General features: G+C 42.1%; 1 protein-coding gene across 5 annotated transcripts in view; it reads left to right on the forward strand.

Annotated features, from left to right (window-relative positions):
- The window catches only part of RALGAPA2 (Ral GTPase activating protein catalytic subunit alpha 2), a 1,907,250-nt gene that overhangs the window by 1,268,141 nt on the left and 612,331 nt on the right, over window positions 1–26,778 (forward strand). For all 5 annotated transcript variants that reach the window (XM_078649331.1, XM_078649327.1, XM_078649328.1 and 2 more), the window contains 2 exons: window positions 14,317–14,440; window positions 18,017–18,172. In XM_078649331.1, coding sequence (XP_078505457.1) covers window positions 14,317–14,440; window positions 18,017–18,172 — 280 coding nt within the window. The remainder of the gene's footprint in view (window positions 1–14,316; window positions 14,441–18,016; window positions 18,173–26,778) is intronic.

A 26,778-nucleotide genomic window follows, 5' to 3' on the forward strand; every position in this document is an offset into this window, starting at 1 on the left:
AGAGCCTCAATCTGACAAAGAAGCACCAAGTATTTTTTATAACTACATTTTTATTGAGTTTAGCAATATACATCATCCACTTAGATTGACAAATAAATGACAAAAACGTTCTGCACTAGAGCATCAGATATCCACAGACTTATATCTTCACTATATAGTTTACATTGACAATCCATAAAAGGTACACCATCTACCCCATATTTTCTCATGTTTCTGGGCACATCCACGAGCCTCATAAATCGGCTGCTCCTGACGCTCACACCAGTTGATACCTCTTTGTCGGGGATGTTTCCAGGTACGTGCAATATCGCGTTTAACAACCAACGAGGCCACCCCAATAAAGGTCCGCTCAGAACAGGAATCCCCCACCCTCTCTACGAGACCTAAAAGTGCCAAATGATGGGCCAGTTCAATCCGGTGTCTCAACACCTCCGAAAGTTCATGACTCATCCCATTCCAAAAGGGTGTCAAAACTGGGCATGACCAGACCATGTGGTAAAAATCAGTAACAAGTGTGGAACAGCACAGACACCTGGTCAGTATGTCCCATCTGATGTAAGCGCTGAGAAGACAAGTATGTTGCATGGAGATAATTAATCATGATCATCTGTAGGCAAAACAGCACATTTTTAAGGAAAATAGTCCCTTCCCTCCCCCCACCCCCACTTAAGTTATTCAGATAACATGAATGTTCAATGTACAGACATTAGTGTAATAATGGTACATCATCTCTTGATTCTAGGAAATAAGCATGGAAAATTATAAAATCTAAATTAAAGTAAATAGCACCCTCCTCCCGCCATCAAGTTGTAAAATTGAGGGAACGTAATGACCTAGGACAGCCAAAACCAGTTCCCACATCTACCAGGTAGTTCACCAGGATCTGCCACTGGGTGTTAAACTTTTGATCCATGCCATGGAGTCCCCTGGTTAGTTTCTCCATAGCTATCAATGCCCATAACTTATCTGCCCATTTAGGAACAGTTGGAATAGTTGGGGATTTCCGTCTCTGAGCTAATAACTGCTTTGCAGCTTAGAGCATATTCAAAATAAGTCTCCAGTCCCAACGCGACATATGGGCATAACCCACAGGGAGGAGACCCAGAACGATATTTGCAGGGTCGGGCAGTAGGGGTGACCAATTGCTTCCCTGATGTGGCTCAGGCTCTCCTTCCAGAAAGTTGTTAACTCTGGGCTTGACCACCCCGTCTGCAAAACGTCACTATCCTGACCACAAACTCTCCAGCACAGACCATCTGCTGCTCCATACATTTTTTTCAGGCCTATAGGAGTGACATACCACAACATTATTGTCTTCTACAGTGATTCCCTATATTGCACACTTTTACAGTTCCAAAGTTTGCCACTGTGCCATTCGGGATGGTAACCCAGGATCCCAGACCATTGCTTCATATAGGATCACGCTGTGTCCTGTGCCTCAACCTCTAAAAGGGTGTATGTATTGAAGACGTGTACTTTGGGACCAACATAGGTCTTTTCCCTACCCTTCAAAATCCTGTTGACCTTCAGTTTGTTCTTAGGAGAACAGGACTCCATGGCGGTGCTGGATTGTATCACAGATGATCAGCCTCCAGGCCCCTAAGTCTCGTTTACATTGAGGAAAGTCTTTGATTATTCCCCTCTAAAATCGGTCACAGAGCTGCCATCAGCCCTCCGTGGGAAGTTATTTTGGGCTATACCTGTGGAGAAGTCTACATTTCCCTGCAAAGGATTAAATGGGGCAGGGAAGGAGGTCAACATATAGTTCTTGGTGAGGTAATCTCAGATTTCAAAATAAAGTTTAAGAATATTCGAGAAATAGCAGACTGGGGGCCTCCCATGTTTTGGGGCCCATGGTATGACCCAGGGTGGCCGGTCCATCTCTGCAGCATCCCTGTGTACCCTGTAATGCTAAGTTTGATAGAATGATCTTTCAAAGAAAATTTGGAGCTAGGCTGTCTGATAGTATTTTCAAAATGTCTGGTTGGGCTAGCCCTCCCGACCTCTTGGAGGAGCTCAGTACAGTCCTGGAGACATGGGTTTGTTTCCCACCTCAAATAAACGGACGTATGGACTTCTGCAATATCTTTATTTTGGTTTCTGGGAACTTAATGGAAAGCGCCTGGAAGAAGTAGAGTAATCTGGGTGTATGTTTTGCTTTATAACCTCGACCCTTCCCCAGCCATTAGATATATAGAGGTTTTCCCCTTAGAAGTACATTTTTAATAGCATTAAGTAGGCAGGGGTAGTTTGCTTCGTGGAGATGGTGCCGAGTGATATACACCCTCAAGTATTTAAGGAATGGAAGCATAATTTTCAGCTTAGATTGAACCTCTGATGGCAGGCCCACACTAAGCATTTCTGATTTAGCTAAGTTCACCTTGAACCCAGACACCTTAAGGTATGCCTCAAGGAGTTCCATCTCTCTGGTAATTGAGTGCAGGAGATCCGTCAATGTGAGAAGGATATCATCAACAAATAAGTGGGTAGTGTGTTGTTCCCGTCCAAAAGAGACCGGTTATCTTGGTCTGCCGTCTAATAGTTACAGCTAATGGTTCAACTGCGAACACAAGTTGTAACAGACACAATGGTCACTCCTGCATCGTTTCCTTAGATAGGGGGATCACTCTCGACCCTTCCATGTTGACAATGACCTGCAATGTTGGAAACTTGTAACTTGTAACTAGCAGCTATGCAGGAAGCATATGGGGGATAAAACCTATTGCCTCCAGACTGTAATATGGAAGGTCCAGTTAACACTATTGAAGGACTTTTCGACATCCAACTTCAGGACTGTCATAGAAATAGATCGATAACTGGCCTTCTTTATACGGTGCAGCACCATTCTGACGTTGTCTGCTGCCTATCGTTGTAGGACAAAGCTCAATTGGTCCCGGTCAATTAAATCCGGCAGATGAGCCAGTAGTCTATGTGCCAAAATCTTTGTGAAAAACTTTGCGTATAAATTCAGCAGGGCAATGGGCCTATAGGAGGCACACTTGTAGCTGGTTTGCTCGGTTTGTATATCAAGGTTATGTTGGCTTCTGACATCAATGGGGACACTGAGTGAGATACAAGGATATAATTAAAGAGGGAGTTCAAATGAGGAATCAATCCTCCTTTGAAATGCTTGTAGAATTGGTTTGTGGGTCAATCCAGACCAGGGGAGTTGTCCAGGTGGAGGGCTAGGATTGTAGCTGAGACCTCCTCTTCAGCTATCAATTCTCTAATTTGTCTCTAACTTTTTTTTAAGTTGCAGGAGTTGTGCTCCATCGATAAAGGATTGTGCTTCGTCTGGAGGAACAGGGTCCTCTCGGTATAGAGTTGCAAAGAAGTCCTGAAAGGCCCTCAGCTTAACCTCATTCTTGTCAAGGATGATGTCCCCTCTTCCCTGTAGGGAGAGAATCTGTCTGCCCCTGAAATCTTCTCTCTAAGTGTATGCTGATTTTATTGGCCTGTTTGTAAAATGTCTGCCAAAGGCATATCAAGGCTTTCTCTGATTTTTCTGTAGCAGGGAGATCAATATTCCCTTTAAGGGAGATAGTCTTATGCAAGTCTTTAAGGGAAGTCTTTTCTCTATGGCGATCTAAGGCAGCCTTGAGCGATGCGTTATAGTTCCCATGAATCCGGCATAGCCTTGCCAACCTAACAATGCACTGCCCTCTAAAGATTGACTTGAAGGCAGCCCCACACCACATGAGGGTGAAACTCATAATAGTGTGTGATTGTGTCCCTCAAAGTTTTGCGGGACAGGCTATCCCTCAGTAAAGATTTATCGAATTTCCAACAGGACCACCTACTGGTGCATGTTGATCATGCTCCCTCCCACAGTACCATAGTATGGCCCAATATCTTTATCCCATTATGCGTGATTGCTGCCGTATTTACCATGATATCTGAGGTGCTCCATGTACGGTCAATTTGGGAACACGACATTTGTACATACGAGAAAATTGTGAATTCTTGTTTGTAAGGGTGTATACTTCATAGATCTCCAGGCTGAAGTCCCTCATTCACTGTAACTTTGTCAATTGCATGGCACCCTGTAGGTACCTAACGTGTGGATGTCTATCCAATTGAGGGTCTAGCACTGAATTGAAGTCTCTGACCCATAAAAGACTAGTAGAATCCCATATGACAAACTGCTTCATAAGTTGTGTCAAACCATTGTCCTGACATTGGTTGGGACTATAGTCATTAAATATATTCTACGGTTTCTCCTGATGGCGGCCCTCAATGTTAATGTAGGCTACTCATATTTTCCTTAACTACTGTAACTATTTCAAATCGAAAATCCTACGTATGGCCTTCTTGACCCCACATTTCTTGAAACTAGTGGCCACAAACCCTGAAAAGGATAAGTTCTCTTTTCCATCAGCAAGTATTAGATGTGTATCCTGGAGACACAGGATGTCCAGAGCTGTCTCTTGCACTTCCCTGCACATATTGTGGCGTTTAACCGAGGCATTTAAATCACTGACATTTTATATTGCAACTTTAACCATTGCTTAGAACAGTCAAATGGACCATTAACCTCCCCACTTGAGGTGAGTGAAAGCTAAAGCATGCATAAAGGATATTCTGAACCATAACAATATCATTAAGCAGGCAATAATACAAGAACTGAAATCTGTCAACCTCCCCAACTTCCCTACACAACCGTTAACCCTTTTTAATATTCCATATTTGGTGAGGAAGGGATCAGATACATTCCCGGCGGGAATATCAGTCACACTGTGGCCCACTGTCCTCCTCCCTCCCTTTCTGCGTCACTATTTCCCTTTCGGGGCACACCATCTCTCTGAATAGGAAGACTCAGATCACCATAAGATGACTCAAGTCGAAATGTGGCCCAGGAATTCAGTAAAACATTAGCAACAAATTACAGCATCTGATAACAATGGCTCGGTAGGACCCATAAAAGTGTAGTGCACATGTCTATTGGAGAGGGAAAGCAGTACACATTTGCAGGCACACCATGCTTTAATCTGTGAGGCAAAGGCCTCAGCAAAAGCAACAATCACTTGCATGAGGTTTGTAATGTTGATTTAGGCCTCTCCAACTTCTCTTTAGTTTTCCATTGGTAATCAGACTCTTTCTTTGGTGCCGTCGCTGGGCATTCTTGTGAGGGTCCCAAAGTTTCCTGCGTTTCTTCCGATGTACAAATGGTATTTGCTTTGGAGTCCATCTGAAACCGTAGGGTGAAAGAGAATAGCGAACTGTAACAAATTTGCCATGTGCGTAGTTCTGCTGGAACTGAGGCCAGAGTGCAGCATTTATTCAAGGTACTTGCAAGAGCTCCTGAAACAGCTCAACAGGGTATTCCAGGAGGAGCTTTCTGGCGGCGCTCATAATCTTGTCTTTTAGTTATGAGGAGCTAAGCTTGGCTATAATGTCTCTTGGTCATGTGTTAGCATTGGATCTGGGATCCCCAAACCTGTGCACTCCAATAATGAGTATGTCGATTGCTTGATCTTCTTTGAGGACTGAGTGAAACAAGTTTGCACAGAATTAAGTAATGTCCTCCCCTTTCCCTGACTCTCGGACGTAACTGATTCGGATAATTTCATGTCTGGACCTTTCCTCCAGGTCAGCACGTTTCTACCATAGATGCATAATTTCAGTTTCCATTTTGGCTCCTTAATCCTGTTTTTCAAGTCAAAGCAACTTAATTCGATTAATTAAAATCATAAAAGTATACTAAACATTAATAAAACTATCTAAAACATGTTTAAAAGGTCAATTAATACGATTTCAGTCAAAATGACAGTTAAAACCCATTAAAAAAGAAAAATAATTACACAATTTCATTTCCATTCAAGCCCATCAATCCATTATTTGAATACATGATACAGAATAGTTAGCTTCCAGCGTTAAGAGTCCAATCTTGATCTCCTAATTCTTATAGATGCAGCCAGAAAACTGGCGATACAGTACATAATTACGGGGGTTTCCATCATTTGCAGAAATAGCAATGCGGGCTTATACTGCGAAAATCTCATCTCTTTCGGCATTGGTTTTACAAACCGATTCCGGGGTTCGGAATACCAGGGGCAAAAAAACTAAAAGTGTGCAGTGTCCTGGACGGACTGATCATCACATTTACATGGAGTAGAATCCTCAAGCCTACACCATCCTTTCACATCCCAAAGAACCATATGGATTTGATTGAAACGGAATTTTGTTAGTAACCATCTATGGAAAAAATTTGTCACCACTGACAAATAAGGAGCCAACTCAAGAGATGTGGTTACCATTACATGTGCCCTCACTGAGGGTTTATCTAGCTCATCCGCTTCACGCTCGGCAACACAGAGCCTAGTGAAGTTGATCTTCACCCATTCTAGATCTGCTTTACACAGGGATTCTGGTCTACCAAAAATCTCAGGGCGTCCTAGCTTCACAGCCAAGGTCTCTACATAGGACAACCACTGAATATCCCTCCTGTGATCTAATTTGAGACAATCCTTAATGATCTTATGATTAAGACTAAGGTTCGGATTTAGCCAGAGCTTAATCCATAACAGGATCGGTGCTAGTTTTAACATGTCTGTGATATATTCTAATCCTAGCTCAAGGTGTAGGGAGTAAGTCGCTGTTGACTGAGGTAGGCCCAGCAAAGACCGCAAAAATTTGTTTTCCTCCATTTGGATGCGGTCAGGTTTTACAAACCCCCAGATCGCAGCCCCATATCTTGCAATGGAGACTGTTTTGGCTTTGTAAATAGCCAAGATCGCCTCTGTGGGTTTCCCCCCTAGTCTTTTTGCGAACCCCAAAACTGCGGAAGCAGAACTCCTCACCGCATTCGCCTTGGATGTTAGCTGTGGTATCCAAGTACCCCTATGATCAAATACTACACCCAAGTACGTGAAGACCTTTACGCTAGAGATAACCTCACTGCCACAGAAAAATATTTTATCTTTAATTTTAGAGCAACCCACTGACATTGTATGGGATTTACCACTATTTATCACCAGATCTAGACTAGACATAAAAGTTCCAAAGGAATCAAGCAGCTTCTGTAGGGCAATCAGGGTCCTGGCTATCAGCACCGCGTCGTCGGCATAGAGGAGCACCGGAATTGGTGTACCCCCCATGCACGGAATATCCTGAGTGACAGCTGTTAGGTTAGTCTCCAATGAATTCATGTATAACGTGAATAACATGGGGGCCAAAATACAGCCTTGGCGTACCCCTCTGCAGGACCTAAAGCTCGCTGTACGTTTCCCCTCTGTTGTCATTCTAATGGAGACATTTAGATCTTTATGCAACTCCGCCAGGAAATGCACCAATGAGCAGTCAAGGCCCATTTTCAAGAGCATAGTCCACAGCCTTAATCCTGTTATTTTTCAGGTTCCTGGCTCATCACTATAATGTCATCCTCGTTGTTGACTACTCAGTTGCCCAAGGCGTAGATTTCTTTTGTGACTTTAGAAAGGCCAGAGGCTAAGGAGACCTTCAGAGCCTGCATTGGCATAATTACTATTTTTTAAAGTTTCTTGTAGAGTTGCCTAAGTGGGATTGCAGATCTTCTTTCGTCAGGGGGGAGCCGCATCCGCATTCTTTATAGATATTGTGGCCTTTATTAGTGTGTCGAAGGATGGATGTCGCCAGCAATCTACAATTATTTTCTGCTGCCTCGGCCTCTGATTCATAGGCTGGCGTATATGGCTCTTCCCACCCAACTAGAACATGAATAGGTGGAAGGAAGGAACCTTGTCCAGCACGTGCCATAAATTGTCTATTCTTCAGCTGGTAGTGATACAACTGTAGGTAGAAGGTGTGCTGATATACAGGGATTTAGTCAGACAGGGTATAGATCAGGGACAGTAAAGCCAGCCTGTGTAAAGTGGTGTGCAACCACCAAGTGGAGAGAACCGATGATCAAGGCTCCTTGCATAGTCTGAAGAGTGGTGATAGGCGATGGGTATCGCCCGAGGAAAAGCGCTGGCTATTGTGCAGGCTCTCCTGTAGAGTTGAACAAAGTGAAATGTGCCCTTACTTTATCGCTGTTTCAGGAAAGTGCTTCAGGGGAGTACTGCTGTAAAGGTGGCTACAAGTCATGGCCATCACAGAACTGCTTGGGAGCTTCTGTTCCGGCAGGTAGGCACCGCACTGTAGTGTGGCCTCGCTTTTGTTGCTCTGAACTGCACACTTGCCCAAGATGGCTGCCGCCATTCATCGCGCCCCGAAGGTGTGCCACCATTCATTTTGAGCCCCTTCGCTGAGCTCAGCACATCAAGAACCTCCCATTTGTTGCGAGCAGTGTTCCCAAGGCTGGAGTCACAGCGATCCCTTGCTTCTGTGCTGCAGAGGTACGCAGAGAGACCCAAAGGAGAAGACCCAGGCCAGGAGCTTACCAGTTCGACGCCATGCTCTTCTGTCTGCAGACCGCAGCCTTATTTTTCGTAATATGAGCTAATGATTTTCCAGCCAACAGCTATCACATCTGCCATCCATTTTGAAAAACCAGTTTACATAATTATTCCTCATTGGAATGTATTTGTTAAAATGTTTAGCTTTGCACTGGCTTACTTCAGAGAGTTAATATGAAGAAGGTAATTGTTCCACCCATAAGAAATGGCTAATAAACATACACTAAACTCCTATATTTGGCTGCTGTACTGAGCCCTGGCATATTGTGTGATAGTTCTGGTATAGAGAGAACATGTGGGTGCATAAGGGTAAGTTGAATTTGATGTGCATGAGAAGCAATTCGTGCACAGTATGATTTTAAAACGGAGCCTCACATCAACTTTCTTTCATATCTGAATGTTCCAGGTAAGTCTAACATATCTTTGCCTCGCTTTCAATACTACCATAAAATCAGGGGTTAGAGTATAGAGTCTTTTTTTCTAACACAGTTTCTGGCTACTATGGGGGTGTCAGTCAGTTAAGGTATATGTTATACTCTATGATTCTAATTCATGAGTTGCGGAGGCCGTGGTGTTTTCTTGGTGGTCCAACCTCTGCATGACATTCAGCTTATTTCTCTGTGCACAGTTCTGTTTTCAGGAGTTTTTAGAGGCAAAGATGGTTGCATTCTGTACTCGGTTTGTGGGGGGTTAGGCATTCCAATGCCTGAGACTTTGTATTACAATATATCTGCCTGACCCATTTCAATCATTAGAATTTTGCTGGACAATATTGCATTGGGGTTTGCTGATGTGGTGACTTGTTTGTCAATGGTGTGGTGCCAGTTTTCGGAGATAGTCTTGGTCTTTTCTCCAGGGTTGTATGTCGAAACAACTAGTTCCTTTACAACGCCTACCTTAACAACTCTGTCTCTTCTACGACCGCGCATTAACCATGAATGGTAAACAGCTATCCATGGCTAAGTTTATCAACCCTCCCTCTCGAGTCCAAAATGCACCCCCAACCTCCTTAAAACTACCCCGAACCCCTCCACCCTCTAAATACTCCCCTGAACTCCCCCGCCCCATAAAAACTACCTCGAACCTCCACCCCTAAAAACTAATCTGAACCCCTCCCACCCCCTAAATACGACCCAAGTCCCCTCCCACCACCTAAAAACTACCCCAATCCCCCACCCCTAAAAGCTACCATGAATCCCTCAACCCACTAAAAACTACCCCTCGCCCCCTAAAAACTACCCCTATTCACCCCACCCCCTTAAAAACTACCCTCAATCCTTCCACTCCCTAAAAACTACCCCAAACCCCCGCACCCCCTAAAAATTACCCCGATCCTCCAACCCCTAAAAACTAACCTGAATCCCCCCACCCCGTAAAGACTACCCGATCCCCCAACCCCCTTAAAACTACCCCAAACCTCTTTTACCTGTCCTCTTCTCTTTCTTTCTTTTCTTTTTCACGCCCATCCTGAACACTAGACCGACTTTGCACATGTGTGGTTAAGGCAAAGTCGTTCAGGCAAGTTGTTGTTAGGCTTGTGGGCTTCCGGAACTCATGGCTCTTGCCTCGTTGTTCCTGATGTTCCCCTTTCTCCAATTATGTCCTGTACTGAATGCATTCGATTTTCAATGTAAGCCTGGTCTCCAGTAGGAGTCAATGAGGGATCTTTAGGCTTGGTTTAAAGTAATCTCTATTTGATAGATTTAGGCTCAATGTGATCCTTGGTTTTTACAAACGCTGAAAGCAGTTTCTTTTGGTATAATAGCAATATTTCAGTAATGCAGTTGTTACTTCGAAGGCTTCTGTTTTTTCCACATACTAAGGTGTTTAGAAACATAGCAGGATTATTTGGAGCAGTGAGAGTTGGAATTTGGTGATATTGGCCACTTTATTTATTCAGGGGAATGGGTGAACTGTGTGTTAACAATTATTATTAAGATGTACTTTTGGGGGGGGGGGTTGGGAGATGATGGAGAATCTTGCAAGTCTTGAGTGTCATTCAAAAGGAAGTAATTTCTCACCTTTAAAGTATCCCAGGTGCCAGACTGGCTAAGGAGATTTTTTCATCAGTGCTCCACTGCTGATAGGTGTCAGATGTGGATTCACTCTGAATCAGTACAGCCTCAGAAGTGACAGAGTGGGACTGAATGTATAAGTGCCTCCTCTGTGCACTGATGTTAGTTCCTTTCCTTTCATGATGTCCAATGCTTATGCAGTGCTCCACTCCCATCCTTTGTCTATCTTTGACATTTCCAAATTGTTTTTCTGCCACTGTGCTAGAAGCTATGACTTCTTTAGAAAACTGCAGGTTTTAAGCCGCACAGAGATTGCTGTAAGCAGATTCCGGTCACAAGCCCTTAGGAGGTATGTCTTTCGTGCCTGTGCTCAGGTCACATCTCTGTGCTGTCATTTACCGGCATGTAATTTGGGGCCTGGAGGCGCAGCTGTGTATAACTGCGATTTGGTCTTTGGCAGCCTCTCTCCGTACCACATCCAGATATGAAAGTGATGACAAATGCATTGCTTCTAAATTGGGGAGATCATCTGAGAGAGTTGAATATCAGAGACCTCTGGTCTCCAGCTGAAGCTCAACCCCACATCAGTTTGTTGGAGTTGAGAATGATTCGCCTGGTGTTGAAGGCCTCTTGCTTACCATCACTTCAAAGCTGGTGCAGGTACTCTTGCACAATCCACCGCCAGGCGATACTGCAACAAACAGGGTGGGATAGGGTCTTGGGTCCTGCCTAGTAGACTCTATACCTCATTCCTGCTGCTGTCTCCCTTATCTTTAGAACTCAGGATTGGAAACAACCAGGCCCAAGTCATCCTAGTAGCACCAAGTTGGCCAAGAGAGCTGATGCCTCAAACTCCTCGTCATGAACTTATGTCCTAAGATCAAGCCGCTGCTTCAGGAGCGAATTTTGACATAACAGCAGCACCTGAGCCTGTGAAATCTGTCTCCATTTTTGAGCTTGAGTAGCATCAGATGACCTAATTTGACCTTCTGAAATCATTTATGTCATCTTGGCGGTAAGGTGTCCCTCTACAAAACCAGTGTATGCCAGTTATTGGGACACATTGGAGGCTTTGACACCATCCTTCAATTGATTCACTGTAAGCCAAGTTGTCAGAGGCTTTGTTGTTTGTTTTGTCCCTTTCCAAACCAGGAATTGCTTTGGCCATTGTTCAACGCTATTTATCGTCTCTTTCAGCTTTTTTGTGCTTGCAGGATTAGCCCTCTTTATTTTAATTATCTGTTGTGTGATATATTTTTTTTAAGTTTGCAATATTTGTGTCCTCCAAAACCTTTTGTAAAGCCACAATGAGATTGAATTTAGTTCTTACTTTTCTGAAACGCACCTCTTTTTAGCTGCTGCACAGTTGTTTGTTAAGACTTTTGATGTTGAAAATGGTCTTTTTCATCAACATAACATTGGCTGTGTGTGAGTAAGCTTCAGGCTCTTTCTGCTAACCCATCTTATACAACATTCTTTCTAGATAAGTTAGTGTTAAGGACATAAGTTTCCTTTTTGCCAAAGTGGTCACTCCATTTCGTGTTGGACAGGCCTTCACTCTTCTGGCGTTCTTTGCTCTACCTCTGGCCTCTAAGGAGGAAGAGAGACTCCATTGTTTGGATCCTAAGAGAGCACTAAACTTTTATATAGATCTCTCCAAAAAACATTGGGCGGACTTTCAGCTCTTTGCTTTCCTGCATAAGGATAAGGAAGGGCAAGATAGTGCAAAAACGGAGCATGGATTATTTTCTGCATTAAGGTCTGCTACTCACTGGGTAAGACGCTGCCTCCAGAAGGTTTAAAGCCTTATTCCACTGGAGCCAAAGCTGGTATTCATGAAGCACTACTACCTCAACAATCTGGTCTCTCAGAAAGGGCATTTTACCCACTTGCTTCATGGTCTTAACCATGCATGTGCAAAGTCGGTCTAGTGTTCAGGATGGGCATGAAAAAGAAAAGAAAGAAAGAGAAGAGGACAGGTAAAAGAGGTTTGGGGGATCGGGTAGTCTTTAGGGTGTGGGGGGATTCAGGTTAGTTTTTAGGGGTTGGGGTTCGGGGTAATTTTTAGGGGGTGTGGGGGTTTGAGGTAGTTTTTAGGGAGTGGAGAGATTCAGGGTAGTTTTTAAGGGGGTGGGGGATTCGGGGTAGTTTTTGGGGGTGTGAGGTAGTTTTTAGGGGGTTGAGGGATTCAGGGTAGCTTTTAGGGGTGGGGGATTCGGGTAGTTTTTAGGTGGTGGGAGGGGACTCTGGTCGTATTTAGGGGTGGGAGGGGTTCAGATTAGTTTTTAGGGGTGGAGGTTCGAGGTAGTTTTTATGGGGTGGGGGAGTTCGGGGTAGTATTTAGAGGGTGGAGGGGTTCGGGGTAGTTTTAAGGAGGTTGGGGTGCATTTAGGGCTCAAGAGGAGAGGGAGGGGGTGGTAAACTTAGCCACGGATAGCTGTTTACCATTCATGGTCAATGCGCGGTCGTAGTAGAGACAGAGTTGTTAAGGTAGGCGTTGTAAAGGAACTAGTTGTTTCGACATACAACCCTGGAGAAAAGACCAAGACTATCTCCGAAAACTGGCCCCACACCATTGACAAACAAGTCACCACGTCAGCAAATCCCAATGCAATATTGTCAAGCAAAATTCTAATGATTGAAATGGGTCAGACAGATATATTGAAGCACAAACCCACCACCTGGGCAGTTGCTGCTATTGTATCTGTCCAGAAGGTGAGACTCTACGGTTAGACGTATCCATCAGAAGAACAAGTCACTTACATTAGGAAACGGTCTTTCTGGTGGAAACTCGATGTCAGCACTCACGAGTGTCGCTTATATGTTGCTCCACTTGTCACTTCGGAGAGGAACTAGGTTGGTATGGAACCCCAGTTTCTGGATCCAATCTGGCACATGGGAACTATTGACAAGGTGAGGAATCTGCAGTTAGAGTATCTACCAGAAAGATTGTTACTGAGGGTAAGTAACTTGTTCTTCATTTAAGAGTCTATGAAAGTCAGTTCTACGTTCATCAGTTTGAGAGTCTATGAAAGTCACCTGGACAAAGTCAATTAAATGTTGTCTTAGTTACTCAGCGAAGGAGTAAGATTGTAATCCAGAGAAGGTGGAGTGAGAACTATAATGTCAGTAGTTTTATTTTATTTTGATGAGTGTGTCTGGTGCTCGAGTAGTAGGGTTACTAGGCTCATGTCGTTAGTGGAGCAATGGATAAACACAATACAAAAGAAATAAAATAATATAAGTGCCATAAATATAGTATTTTATCTGTTAGGACACTTTTTAGTTGGTGCAGGAGAGACTGTAACTAATTGTTTCTGACTTTGTGTGGCAGAGGGCCAATCTAATCTCTGCTGCTGTCCTTTCGGTGTATATTGAATGTTATTTCGCCTTTATTTATTGCAGTTACTGCATCGAAATTATATAATACATTTTGTTTGACTATTGCGCTTGAGTTGTGCAATAGTATTATGAACTATTACTAAATAGTAAAACCGATACTAGCAAGTTCTATAGAAAATGATAACTATTACATATTGAGAGCAGTTGTAAATGTGATCTATGTTTTTTTGGTCCCTGGTCGAAAGTCTGCATATCTGAGTAAGCTATATAAAATAGCATTTAACCGTTGGGCCAACTGAACCTCTGGTAAAGTTTGCGGGTAACATTTCTGTCGTGGCTTCTTTTCTCCTGGAGCCTTAACTGTTGTTACTTTTATCTTTACTGCCTTTGTTGAGCAAGTCCATCTAATCATCATGTTGACATTTCTTTCTAACGTTGTTGATGTTTATTTTAGGTGGCTTGTCTTAAAGTTGCTTTATAGATGTTGGAAATGTATGAAGCAAATATTCCTGCTTTTCACTCTACTAGTTATATAAATGTTCCGATTTCTGCGGTTTTGAGATGTTGTTTTCATTTCAACATAGCCGGGAAACCCACAAGATTGCAGTTTTTTACATTGCCGAAGGACAAGAAGACAAATGCTCAATATTGTCTAACACCGGAGGAAGCAAAGCCTACGAGGATTTCGTTGCTGGATTAGGCTGGGAGGTCAGTGAAATACTGTGATTTACTAATGTACTGTATGTAATGTAACCAAGCAGTTGTGTTATCGTGAGTCAAACGAATTGGAGAAAAGGGCGAAACAATAGATTAAGTAGGAAAACAAAGTTTTGATAACTAACAACCACATAGTATTTTTCAGGTATTCCTTTGCTGTGCAGAGTGTTTTTTTCACAGTAGATTTTGCTACTTAGTAAAGCGTTTAAGCTTTTCATTTTAACACTTTATACTAGCTTTGTGATTTCGTGGGAGGTTTGTGCGTCCATTATACAGAATAATTCAGTGTCCAGTGGGCCGGCCATGTTGGGAGTCTGACACAAAGACTATAAACAGGGTGAAGCCATTTTGCCACACACAACTTTATCTCACTCCCACAGTGTAGCACTTACACCTGAAACCACTGCACAAAAATTAATTACACCAGGCTATCATTCCTTCATAACACACAGTCATCAGCAGGATTGCACTATTACGACCACCCCAGTTCTGATTATGCCCCCAGTGACAACCCCATGCAATCAACTACTGCGCCATATTTTGGCGCTACCAACAGCCCAATGCCACTCCGATGCCACCCACAAACATTTGTGCTTACACCACTGCCCTATCATGCTTTTACTTCACAACCACACAGCAACATTGTTCTACCTCCAAATCGGTTCAGTCCTTTTTGTGAAATGACGGTTCAAAATATTTATATATTTCATACCGCAGAGGATCCACAGATCTAACATATCACAAGATATGATCTGATCGGCGGTCACCACATCAACAAAGATGTGGCGGCAGCCATTTTAGAACTCAAGACTCAGTGCCCTGTTCTGCAAAAAGGTTATAAAAAGCATATTGGGGGGGTAGGGGGCAGGGCATAGTATGCCCTCGCGGGGAAAAAAATATATATATTTTTTTAATCAGTGCAGAGGATACATGGCGCTGATAGTTAAAATAAAACAAACAAAAATGGTTCCCACAGTTTTTAAATATGAGACACCCTAGGGTGGACCAGGCCCCAGGAGGGCTTGAATGTTAAAAATTTTGAGGGTGAGAATGGCGTGCTGCCCCCTCTTCAAACCATTTTTAAGCCCTTGGGACTCTCGACCCAGGTGGTCGCTTTTCTGTAATTGAGTAGGAGCACATTCCCCCTCAGCATTTTTTAGACCCAGGGGACCCATCTCTGGGGCCACTTTTCAATAAATGAGGAGGGTGGTGTGTGGGTCTCCTTTTTTAGGCCGAGAGGACCTCATCCCTTTGGCCGTTTGTTTTACCCTCATGGTACCAAAATTAAAATGTTGGTGAGTGATGAGGCAGACCCACCTTCCGAGCTGTAAATCGGCCTGTGGGTCACTGCTGAGTTCCCTGCCCGGGAGAGTGTGGGCACTCAGAGATGGTCTCTTTAACCATATCACCCTCATCATTGCTGTCAGTGTTGGGCTTCTTGAAATGTTCACGCCTTGCTGCACTGCTTGCTGAGCAAACACTAACCCACCCCGCACTGTGGAAAATCTTAGGTCTGAAACATCACTGGTGCTCATGTAAAACACTCTGATACCTGCTGGGCTAGTTCTCGCTATATAAAGCAAAACAAATATATGTATATATATGTGTATATATATGTATGTGTATATATGTGTGTATATATATATGTATATATATGTGTATATATATATATGTATATATATATGTGTGTATATATATATGTATATATATATGTGTCTATATATATATATATATATATATGTCTGTATGTATATATTTCATGGCGGAGGTGCGGGGAATTTGCACAATAAAGAAATAGCACCCTGAAGATTTGGGTCCGTTGTCGTCTTTGCACTGCAAAAGCTGTCGACTTTCTGCTGCATATATATATGTATATATATATGTATATATATATATATATATATATATATATATATGTATGTATATTTCTTAATATAACAAAGTGAACCAACTCCTCCCCCTTCCCTCCACCCACTTCCCGGTCTGCCATCCTGACACCAACTGTCCATCCTAATATATGTAGACTATGGTCTCTCTGCGTCCTTTCTTTATGTTGCAAAGTTAACCAACTCCTCCCCCCTCCCTCCACCCACTTCCCAGTCTGCCATCCTGACACCAACTATCCATCCTAATATATGTAGACTATTGTCTCTAGGCGTCTCTTGTAGTTTTTGCGCAGCAACCAAATCGATAGGGTCTGTTCGGCCTTTCGATTTAAAACGCATGCGTATTGGACACGCGCGTATTCTAATCCTATGTTGTGTATAGGCGTCCCTTGTAGTTGTTGCGCAGCAACCAAATCGATAGGGTCTGTTCGGCCTTTAGATTAAAAACATGCGCGGATTGGACACGCGCGTATTCGAATCTAACGTTGTGTATATATAAACACGCGCTAATGTTGCAAAGTGAACCAACTCCTCCCCCTTCCCTCCACCCACTTCCTGGTCTGCCATCCTGACACCAACTGTCCATCCTAATATATGTAGACTATTGTCTCTATGCGTCCTTTCTTAATGTTGCAAAGTGAACCAACTCCTCCCCCCTCCCTCCACCCACTTCCTGGTCTGCCATCCTGACACCAACTGTCCATCCTAATATATGTAGACTATTGTCTCTAGGCGTCTCTTGTAGTTTTTGCGCAGCAACCCAATCGATAGGGTCTGTTCGGCCTTTCGATTAAAAACGCATGCGTATTTAAAAAAGCGCGTATTCTAATCCCATGTTGTGTATATATAAACACGTGCTTAATGGAATCCAACGTTGTGTCAAAATTTCAAATCAATCGGTGAAGAACTTTTGGAGATTTAAGATTTTGAACAAACGAACATTGACATTTTTATGTGTCTGTACGGGCTTTTGATTAAAAACACACGCGTATTCGACGCGCGCATATTGGAATCCAATGTTGTGTATATGAAAACACACCCGTATTCGAATCCAACGTTGTGTCAAAATTTCAAAGCAATCGGTGAAGAAATTGAGGAGATTTGCGATTTTGAACAAACGAGCATTTACATATTTGTATACACACACCCACCCACCACCACCACCACCCACACCACCCACCACCACCCAATAATCACCCAATAATCACCCACCACCACACCACACCACACCACACCAACAACACCACACACACCACACACGATGATGGATGCCTGTTGGGTATTGATACCCTGCACCCTTGAGTCTATGGGGAATTTGGTGAAAAGACAAATATTTTTTGCAGGACTTAGACGATCAGTCATTTGCGACAGCCCTGTTGCTGTGAATTAAGACTGACCAGAAATCTTCCCTGGTTCAGAGCTCATTAATTTGCCAATTTATCTACTCTGGCTCAGAATGGCTTGCATCATGTGACTATGATTGCTTACATGCATACATACATACCATGCTTCTGGTCGGAATTATGTCACAATGATTCAGCCTTGAATCAAAGATGATAACTGTACTATTGTGCTTTATTTAACTTTCTAGTTTCGAATGAACTGTTATAATTTTGTTGGTCTTATGTAGTAAAATTGCATTTATTCAGAACTGTTGTTGTATTTACGCTTTTCCATTAAGGTTGATCTTTCTACGCATTGTGGATTTATGGGTGGACTGCAGCGGAATGGAACCAATGGGCAAACTGCACCTTATTATGCTACCTCTTCTGTGGAAGTCATTTTCCATGTGTCCACAAGAATGTCATCAGATTCAGAAGATTCCTTGACCAAAAAGGTAAACATTTTTGTGACTCGCAGTAAACCTAAAGGTTTTTTATGGGTGCATAGAAAATGCATATTACTCCATTCCCTTTATATTTGGCAGTGGTTGGCAAAGTGCAGCATTTTGGAAGGTACTTGGTTATCTATAAGTTTAAATAGGCAAAACAGTAGTCTGTTGCCTTTCAGAAGAAGTATTTCTACATATGTAGCGGCAAAGAGAGGATCAAAATCTGGTCTGTGATGAACACTTGGAAAGGTTTTTTTATGTAGATATTTTTATTTCCGTTCATATGGAAATAGTAGTACTTTAGTACAGCAAAACACAAGCGGCAGACAACAAGAAAAATGCAGCATCAGTGATACCGTAATTCAAACACCTGTATGTCAATAGGCAAGAGTACTTCTTACATACAGGAAATAATGTCAGTCCTTCTACATTCCTGAGTTGGTATCCCTGAGAAGCAAACATTCGGAAAGTTATACCCCAGACCCCTGCAGTGCTATGCTAAAGACAGTTTGTGTGTTACACTAGTGCCATTCAACAACAATAACACAATCTCTTGCCTAAGTACATTAAAATGTCCTGAACGCACATATGGTAAGCACTGACAAAGACAGTAGGTCTCTGGCTTTTTGTTAGGTGGCTTGATTTTCAATGAGTGAATGGATGGTTTTGAATGAATTTATTTAAGCTGTCTTAGAAAGAAAATTCCATAATGAAACAACCATGGGTTACCACAACATGGAAGATGGGATTTGGTTCCCATTGTTGTACATACTAGATTAGCAGCATTAGGCTGTACCCTCAAAGAAGATTGTTATGGACATGAGTCAGAAGATGACATTTGTGTTGTAAGAAAACTTGCGTATGCTTACATCTTTCCTTTGTGAAAATAAAATCTGTGAATCCAACATCATGTTGTCATGACTGCAAAGTACAACAAATAAACGTATGCAGCAGTTGGTGAATAGCGCTGCAGATGCCTTAGCCAGCCACAAAAGACAGGCCTAACAGCACATACTTACTGAACAGAAATGCAATACACCAGTAAATAGAATGTCATTTTGTGTAAGCAAAGTAAATACATCAAAGAGCACACACTGGCACTAATGTAACAAAAGGAGTACTCGAGACCCATCATCAAAACCTAATGGGAACACAAATGTGGACAATGTAACCATCCTCAAAATGTCATGTCCCTGATGAACAGCACTTTCAAGGAATTGCAAACCATGAAAATCACATGAAGGCCAATGGCTGAATGGGGCATGTTGTGCAAAATAACGAGGGACTGGGATGCAGCCCTGAGTAGTTACCAGTGCCTGAAATAAATTCAAGCATTACATCCATCAGTTTTTTGTATACTTTAGTGTTGCCCTGAGTGGGACGGATATGCCCAGAAGTGGGTCCAGTTCACACTGTGTTACTGGAGCCAAATTTATCCTGGCGATGAGCCCTCACTAGAGATAAAACGGTCCTAGGTTGCTTGTGTTCTGGTTCATGGAGGAACTGGCCTGGCAGTTCAGGCTGACCCATTCCCTTTGGAGCAGGGTCAACATTGATTTGCATATGGCTGGATCCAAGCTCAGATGGCATTGTGTGCGAAATAACGATTGAGTGGGATGCGGGTCCGATCAATTTACCAGTGGCTGTGAATAATTCGAGGATTTCATCCATCATTTTTATAATACTTTAGCTTGTTCCCTAGGTGCCACGATTATGCTTGGATTTTGGTCCCATGCACACTGTGTCACTGTAACCAAGGTATACTTAGCTGGTGAGCCCTAATTAGACAAAAACAGTCATAGATTGCTTTTGCTCTGGTTCCGGGAGTACTTGCCTTGACAGTTCTGGCTGGACTGTTCCTATTTGAGCTGGGTAAAACCTGATTTGCATATGGCGGGTCCAAACTGAGGTGGCGTGGTGTACAAAACAACAATAAACTGGGATGCGGCCCAGAGTAATTACCAGTGGCTGAAATTGATTCAAGCATTGCACATGTAGTCATGCAAGATTGTCCCAATTCATTCATGTATTATTAGCACCAACTCGGCCTTGTCTGTGCTCTTTTAAGGCAGGAAGTATTGAGGCAGGAAGTGTTTGATTGCTTTCTTTAATTGTACTTGCCCTTCACAAGGATAAAACAGGAAAAGGAGCTTGGTATTGGGCAACTTCTAGGGTTCCTTCTTTTCTACCATGTATTGGTCGACTTGGGTCAGGCCCAGGCTCTTTCTAGGCATTTGCTAGGTCAGTTAGTCTTCAGATTTTCTCTGTCTTTCTGTTTAACCACTTAAATGATGCTGCAAATCTTGTGTGTGGGAGTCTCACTCACTTTAGGTTTCAGTGTTGCATAGACCTCAATTATTTTGAGGGAATGAAGATAATCTTTTCCCTTACAGTGCAAGCTGATGATCAAGGTAAACTTATGTCATCTGTCATAATAGTGCCTCCACTCTGCCACAACTTGTATATACTAGGTGGAATGAACAGAGGCAAGCCAGTCAACAACACATAAATACCAACAATCCACAGGCACCACTGTTTAGGGTGCACATCATTTTGGAACTGTATTACTACATACACATTAATTAGCATTTAATCTCAGTAGACATGACATAACTCTTCAATAGGTATAAAACATTTTGCTAAATGTCTTATTGACAATGACAAACTCTCTCCCACTATGTGCATAGTTAAACTCCAAGAGTTTACTAATTCTATTATTTGTCATGTTAGTACCGTTTCACATCTCCAAGATTACTAACATCAATACCTATCATGCCTTACTAGCCAATTGTGTGGTAGCAGCTGATTCTTCATTGAATGTGTATAACGTTTCTGCCACGCAATTGAAAGCCATCATTTTAATCAAATTATGTCTCCTATTGGTTTTGTTAGTATTGATCCTTATAATATTTACCATGGACAGATAACCGTTTAATAAATATCAACATATTTAAAAATGTTAAAAAGCCACGTCTTAGTGGTCTGGGAACAGTCCACGCTCCTGCTTGGAACATATGTAATATTGAAGGATTATTGATAAGTATGATGATTCTTTGGTAGGAGTCATTTAATTAACTGTAACAATATTGCAGAAGCTTGGCAACTTTTATTCAATGAAGGAAGCAAGACTTTGGGTTAGGCAAGCTGAAAGAAAGTGGAGAAACACTTGTAATGATTGTGATGCAATTTTTTATAAATATCAGCTAAAGGGCTATAAAACAGAATTGTTTCTAGCAAAGTCCACTTTCTCGTGCTGCCTAATTGTAGGATCTCCAAATGCAGTAAAGTAACTTTTCCATACCAACCTGGCAGCATCCCAGGCTCACTTCAGTCTTCTCAGGAATATATTAGAATTCTTTTACCAAGTATGTATTAATTAAAATCAGTTAGCTCTATGAGTGGATCAAGTTAAATAGGAAGATGTTGCATACTACTAATCATTAAAAACCTGTTGTTGTTTCAATTATATGCTGGGCTTCTTTTCAACAAGTTGAGGAAGAAGAGATCTGGTTTATCTTAAAAAAAAAAAAGAAAATACATCAAATCTGTTTCCCTGAATGATGTATACCCTGTCTCAATTCTACAGAAGAGGCCAGCAGTTGTTGTTCCTTTCACAACCAAATTGATTAACTTATCATTAGTGGCAGGTGCACTCCTAAGTGATTGAAAAAGACTGGGTTATAACGCCACTCCTAAAGAAAAGTAATCTGGATGCAATTTAAGTAATTATAGACCCATTACCTTCCTTCCGGTAACGGGAACAGATGTTGAAAGGATTGTTGTTAAACAATTGGTAAATATATTTATAGAAGAGAATTATCTCGATGATAGAAAGATTGCTTTCAACATATTAGCTTTGTCCTTGATGTTAGAAGAACTACGCATAATTGTAGACCTGAGCTCTACAGCTGCGATTGTCCTCGAAGACCTGTATACAGCATTTGATGCAGTTGATTGTCACATCCTGAGTCACAAAAACAATCCCCTTTGGGTAGCTTCAAACACATAACTCTCATACAAAGAATTATTTATCACCAAAACATAAATAAAGTTGATCCCACAGAACCCGAAAACTCCATATGGGTCAATTGAACCTTGCACAGTTTATTATACATCTGTTATAAACACTTTATAACACATATTTTTATAAAACTGAATTCATTCCTTGGTTAAAAAATCAATTTCTAAAAAAAAATAATTAATATATCAGTACATTATAAAGAGAGACACATGGTTACATAATTTTAAAAAAAAACAACAAAGACAAAACAGTACACTATGGGAGAACAAGCAGGAAAGTTATTTCCAGTCAATAAAGAACCACACCAATCTGACATAGATCACTTGTTACACAAAGAGACAATTTATTATCTTTTGATTCATTTGGTATAACAAATGTCCCCAAAGATCTTGAGTGGGCTTTTTCGAAAAAGCATCGACACGTTTCAGTGGGTACTATTATTCGACCGACACCTTCTTCAGGAAAAAAGACAATATCTCCCCAATTCATATCTTTATCTGCACTACATTATAAAACAGAGAAAAAATATAAAAACAATGAACCCAGGGTGTATGGACCTGTAAACATTATTTACATCCTAGTGATCATCAGTCTAACCACACTCAAACATGAGAGCCCAATCATACTCAGATCAAACCAAGTTCACACTTCAGTATAGTAATGGAAGTACCTTCAAATCTTCCAGAAATGCTTTGAATCAAAGCAAAGGTTATTTCTTAGTGCAAGGATGGAGGTTTATAAACATCCCAACCACATGTGTACCATGGGGTTCTGGAATTATACAACACATTGTTCTAATATCCTCCGTGAAGTATAAATATAAACAGTTATTTTATTCTCAATGGTTTATCTAAAACGAGTTACCTCCACTAACTTCGTAGTTCAAACCCAATTTGGGGAGGAGACTGAGATTGAATCCAGTCCCAAATAAGGAAAAAAAAGTACATTTGTTACTTTTTTTTATACGTCCTAATAATGATAGTCACTTTTAATTCTATAAAGAGGAATCGCAAATAACCAGAGCCCTCAATTACCTTCAACACTACGAGGAAGAGAGCAGGGCACCACCTAAGGATAATTGTAGGTGCTAGCGTTAATCACAGCTCTTTTTCCAACCAGAATAATCGCTTTTATCTTATACGCTTATACGCTTTTAGCGTTTGACACAGTACCCCACCTCCAGCTACTCGCCAGGCTGTCGGATATTGGTATTACGGATATGGCCCTTGCCTGGGTTAAGGCTTTTTTGGAAGACAGGGCCCAACAGGTATGGATGCCCCTCTTTCACTCATCCAGCAGTGATGTGGCCACTGGGGTCCCGCAGGGGTCGACATTGCGCCCCCTGCTTTTCAACGTATATTTGACCCCCCTCATATATCTGGCGGAGAGGATGGGTGCCAAAATTATGGCCTATGCCGATGACACCCAGCTCCTCTTCACTTGGAAGGGTGATGACCTCCAGACGGATGAGGCTCAGCGTTGCTTATCTTCGGTTTTTGCTTGGCTGGCCCAGGCAAGCCTGAAATGCAACGAGGACAAATTAGAAGTACTCCTATATGGCCAATTCCCGGTGGCATTTAGGGAATCCCTATGGCCCAAGGGGTTCCCCTGTCCTAAAGGGGACTGTGGTGTAGCCAAGAACCTGGGGATCTGGTTCAGAGCCGACCTGAGTTTCCGCGAACAGATCACACGACTCTCAGGAGCATGCTTTGGTACACTTAAAGCCCTCAGGAAGTTCTTCCCGTTTCTTCCCCGCGCAGCAAAGGAGGCTGTAGCCAGGGCGCTCATACTCTCACGCCTTGACTATGCTAATGCCTTCTACATTGGCACTCCTGGTTTTCTCTTGGGGAAATTACAGGTTGTGCAGAACGCTGCGGTCAGGCTCCTCTTTGACATCCCGAGGAGACTAAGTGTCCGCAAACAGCTGGACGACCTGCACTGGCTCCCGGTTGCTCAACGAGTGCGCTTTAAAACCTTGGTCTTAGCCCATAAAGCCCTACATGGTCCCTGCCCCTCCTACCTGAGTGCGAGATTTGTGTTTTACCTCCCGACGAGCAACCTGCGCTCCGCTGCGCAAAGGCGGCTGGTAATCCCTAGGTTCCGGAGAGCACGCCTGGGAGGTCAGTCCCTGGCGGTAAAAGCGTCTACCATGTGGAATGCTCTGCCTGATGCGCTAAGACACACGAGGGAACTAAACACCTTCAAAAAACTCTTGAAAACATATATGCTCAACAAGCTGCGTAGCCTCCCCAGTCTGCAATGTCACTGTTCCCCCAACGCGCCAGGACACTCTTGAGTAGCAGTGCGCGATACAAATCAATATATAACATAACATAACATACAGAGATCCTTTGTATATCTAGAAGCGGAGATATAAAAAAGGGCACAAATACAGTATAATCTTGTGTCAAATCATCCTATGAGACCATTAATTTAAGCATTTGCTACAATTTATATCCCCTACTTCTATCACAATACAGTTAGGGCTCCCAGTTTTATAATACTAAGTCCCTTAACATCAACTAAGTGTCCGTTTTATAACAGTGGGCACTACCCAGCCACTCGGGTTATACCTGAAATGCTATACAAACCATGGATTATCAGAACCAGCGTTCTCTTTTAATCCGATACCAAAAGTCCACCCAAGGGGCTAAAATGTTGCTATAAACTAACCCATGAGGTATATTCCTTAATCTAATGGAGAGCAGCGTGCTGCATAAGTTAGGAACAGTCAGCGTCTACCCCCCACCCTCAAAGATCCTTACCTACGATCCGCAACCGCAGCACGGGGTATACGCCTCTATGCTTTGAAACAGCAGAAAGGGAACCGTGGCAGAGTTTTAACTATTTCCATTACTCGCACGTAACTCCGTAAAAGATCAGCTTCAGCTGTTGTAGTGTGCGTGCCGTGTTTAATATTCCAAACTCAGCCGCCATATTGTAGTGGTCTATGTAAATAATGCGCTTGGGGAAACCTTACACCCACTAAAGTCCTACCAATAAAACAATTCCACTACTAATATAATGAAACCGACACAAGGCAGTCCAATAATCTAACGAGAATTGTTCAAAATATACACCAATTCGGTATTGGCAGTGTCACCCAACATTGTCGCATCCTGGCCAGGCTTCTTGCGGAACTGGATCTGAATTGCGCAGTCTTAATGTGCTTTTCCTCGTTCTGAGTGGATTGGCCTCAGACAGTAATGCTTCCACCTTTTCCCTCTACTTCACAGGAGATTCTCTGCAGAATGCTGCACATTTCATATTTTTCACCTACACTGTTTGACATCTATTTGTGACGCTTAATAGCCTTGACTAGATCTTTTGGGTGTACTGTAATATAATATGCTGATGATACAGTTGAACATTAGGTTAAATCAACATGCTCAGGGTCAACACAAAACTTTCCGTCTTGTTTTACAGCACTACAATTGTGGATGTCAGCAAATTTTCTTCCAGCTTAATGTTAATAAGAGATGACTACTGCTGATCGACAACCATATGGCCAGATGTGATAAATCCATGTGGCCCAGTTCCCTGGGTCCACCTCCCTCACCCTCTTGGAAAGATAAATTGCTTGCTTTTATTTTGATGGATAGCACTACTTAAAACTTCAGATCAAGGCAGTCCCATCACCCTGCTTCTTTCAACTTAAAACAATTAAGAAAGTACTTTCTTAACTTCCTAAATCCCTGCATGCTCAAATTATTGTGGCTATTGGTTTATGTAGACTTGATTGTTTTGGCTATTGGTTTAGGTTTACTTGACTGTTGTAACCTACTTTATCTAGGCTTGCCTCAATTGTCTCTAAAATCACTACAAAGAATTCAGAATTTGGTCATCAAAATGGTATGTGGACTGAGATAATTTGATCATGTTTCATGGGCTAAGATTGATTTACATAGACTGCCTGTCAAGGAAAGGGTGATTTTTAAGGCGCTTGTTTCAATACTTTAGATCTTTTATGGACTGGCAAAATCTCCCATAGCCATTTATTTTCAGCATTATAAACCAAATTGTCATCTTCGCTTTGATTCTCATTACCAGCCATAAAGAATTCTAGGATTAAGGTATAAATCTGAGATAATTTCCCCCTGTGGATCAGATCAATCCGTTTTTATTTTTCCTTTAGAAAACTGTTAAAAACATATCTTTTCTGTGAAGCAGTTTTTTGTGTCTGCTTTATGCTTTTGTTTGATGGTCTGTTTCTGCTTGGGTTTCTAGCACCAAGATGACCTTGTTGGGGGAACTAGTACTGTATAAGATACATTATGTTCCACTGTGAACTGAGGAAGTAACCAGTAGCATCCACAAGTACATTACAAAGTGTTAACTAAAAGCTATTTTCAATCTTTCCAACCCTGCACATCTGTTTCCATTCACCATGACCTCTTGAGTGTTCATTTCTAAAATATAATCAATTTTCTCAAAATGAAACACTCAGTAATCAGATCCTAAGTCTCCGACACATTTTAAAATAACCTTTTTCACATAATGTATTTACTTAGTCAAAATGTAGCTTTACTTTTCAGATAATATAACTATCTGTCAAACCCAGTAGCTGTTTCTGCATGAAGGCAGGGGCCAT

This window comes from Lissotriton helveticus, chromosome 6, assembly GCF_964261635.1.
Source record: "Lissotriton helveticus chromosome 6, aLisHel1.1, whole genome shotgun sequence".
NCBI lineage: Eukaryota > Metazoa > Chordata > Amphibia > Caudata > Salamandridae > Lissotriton > Lissotriton helveticus.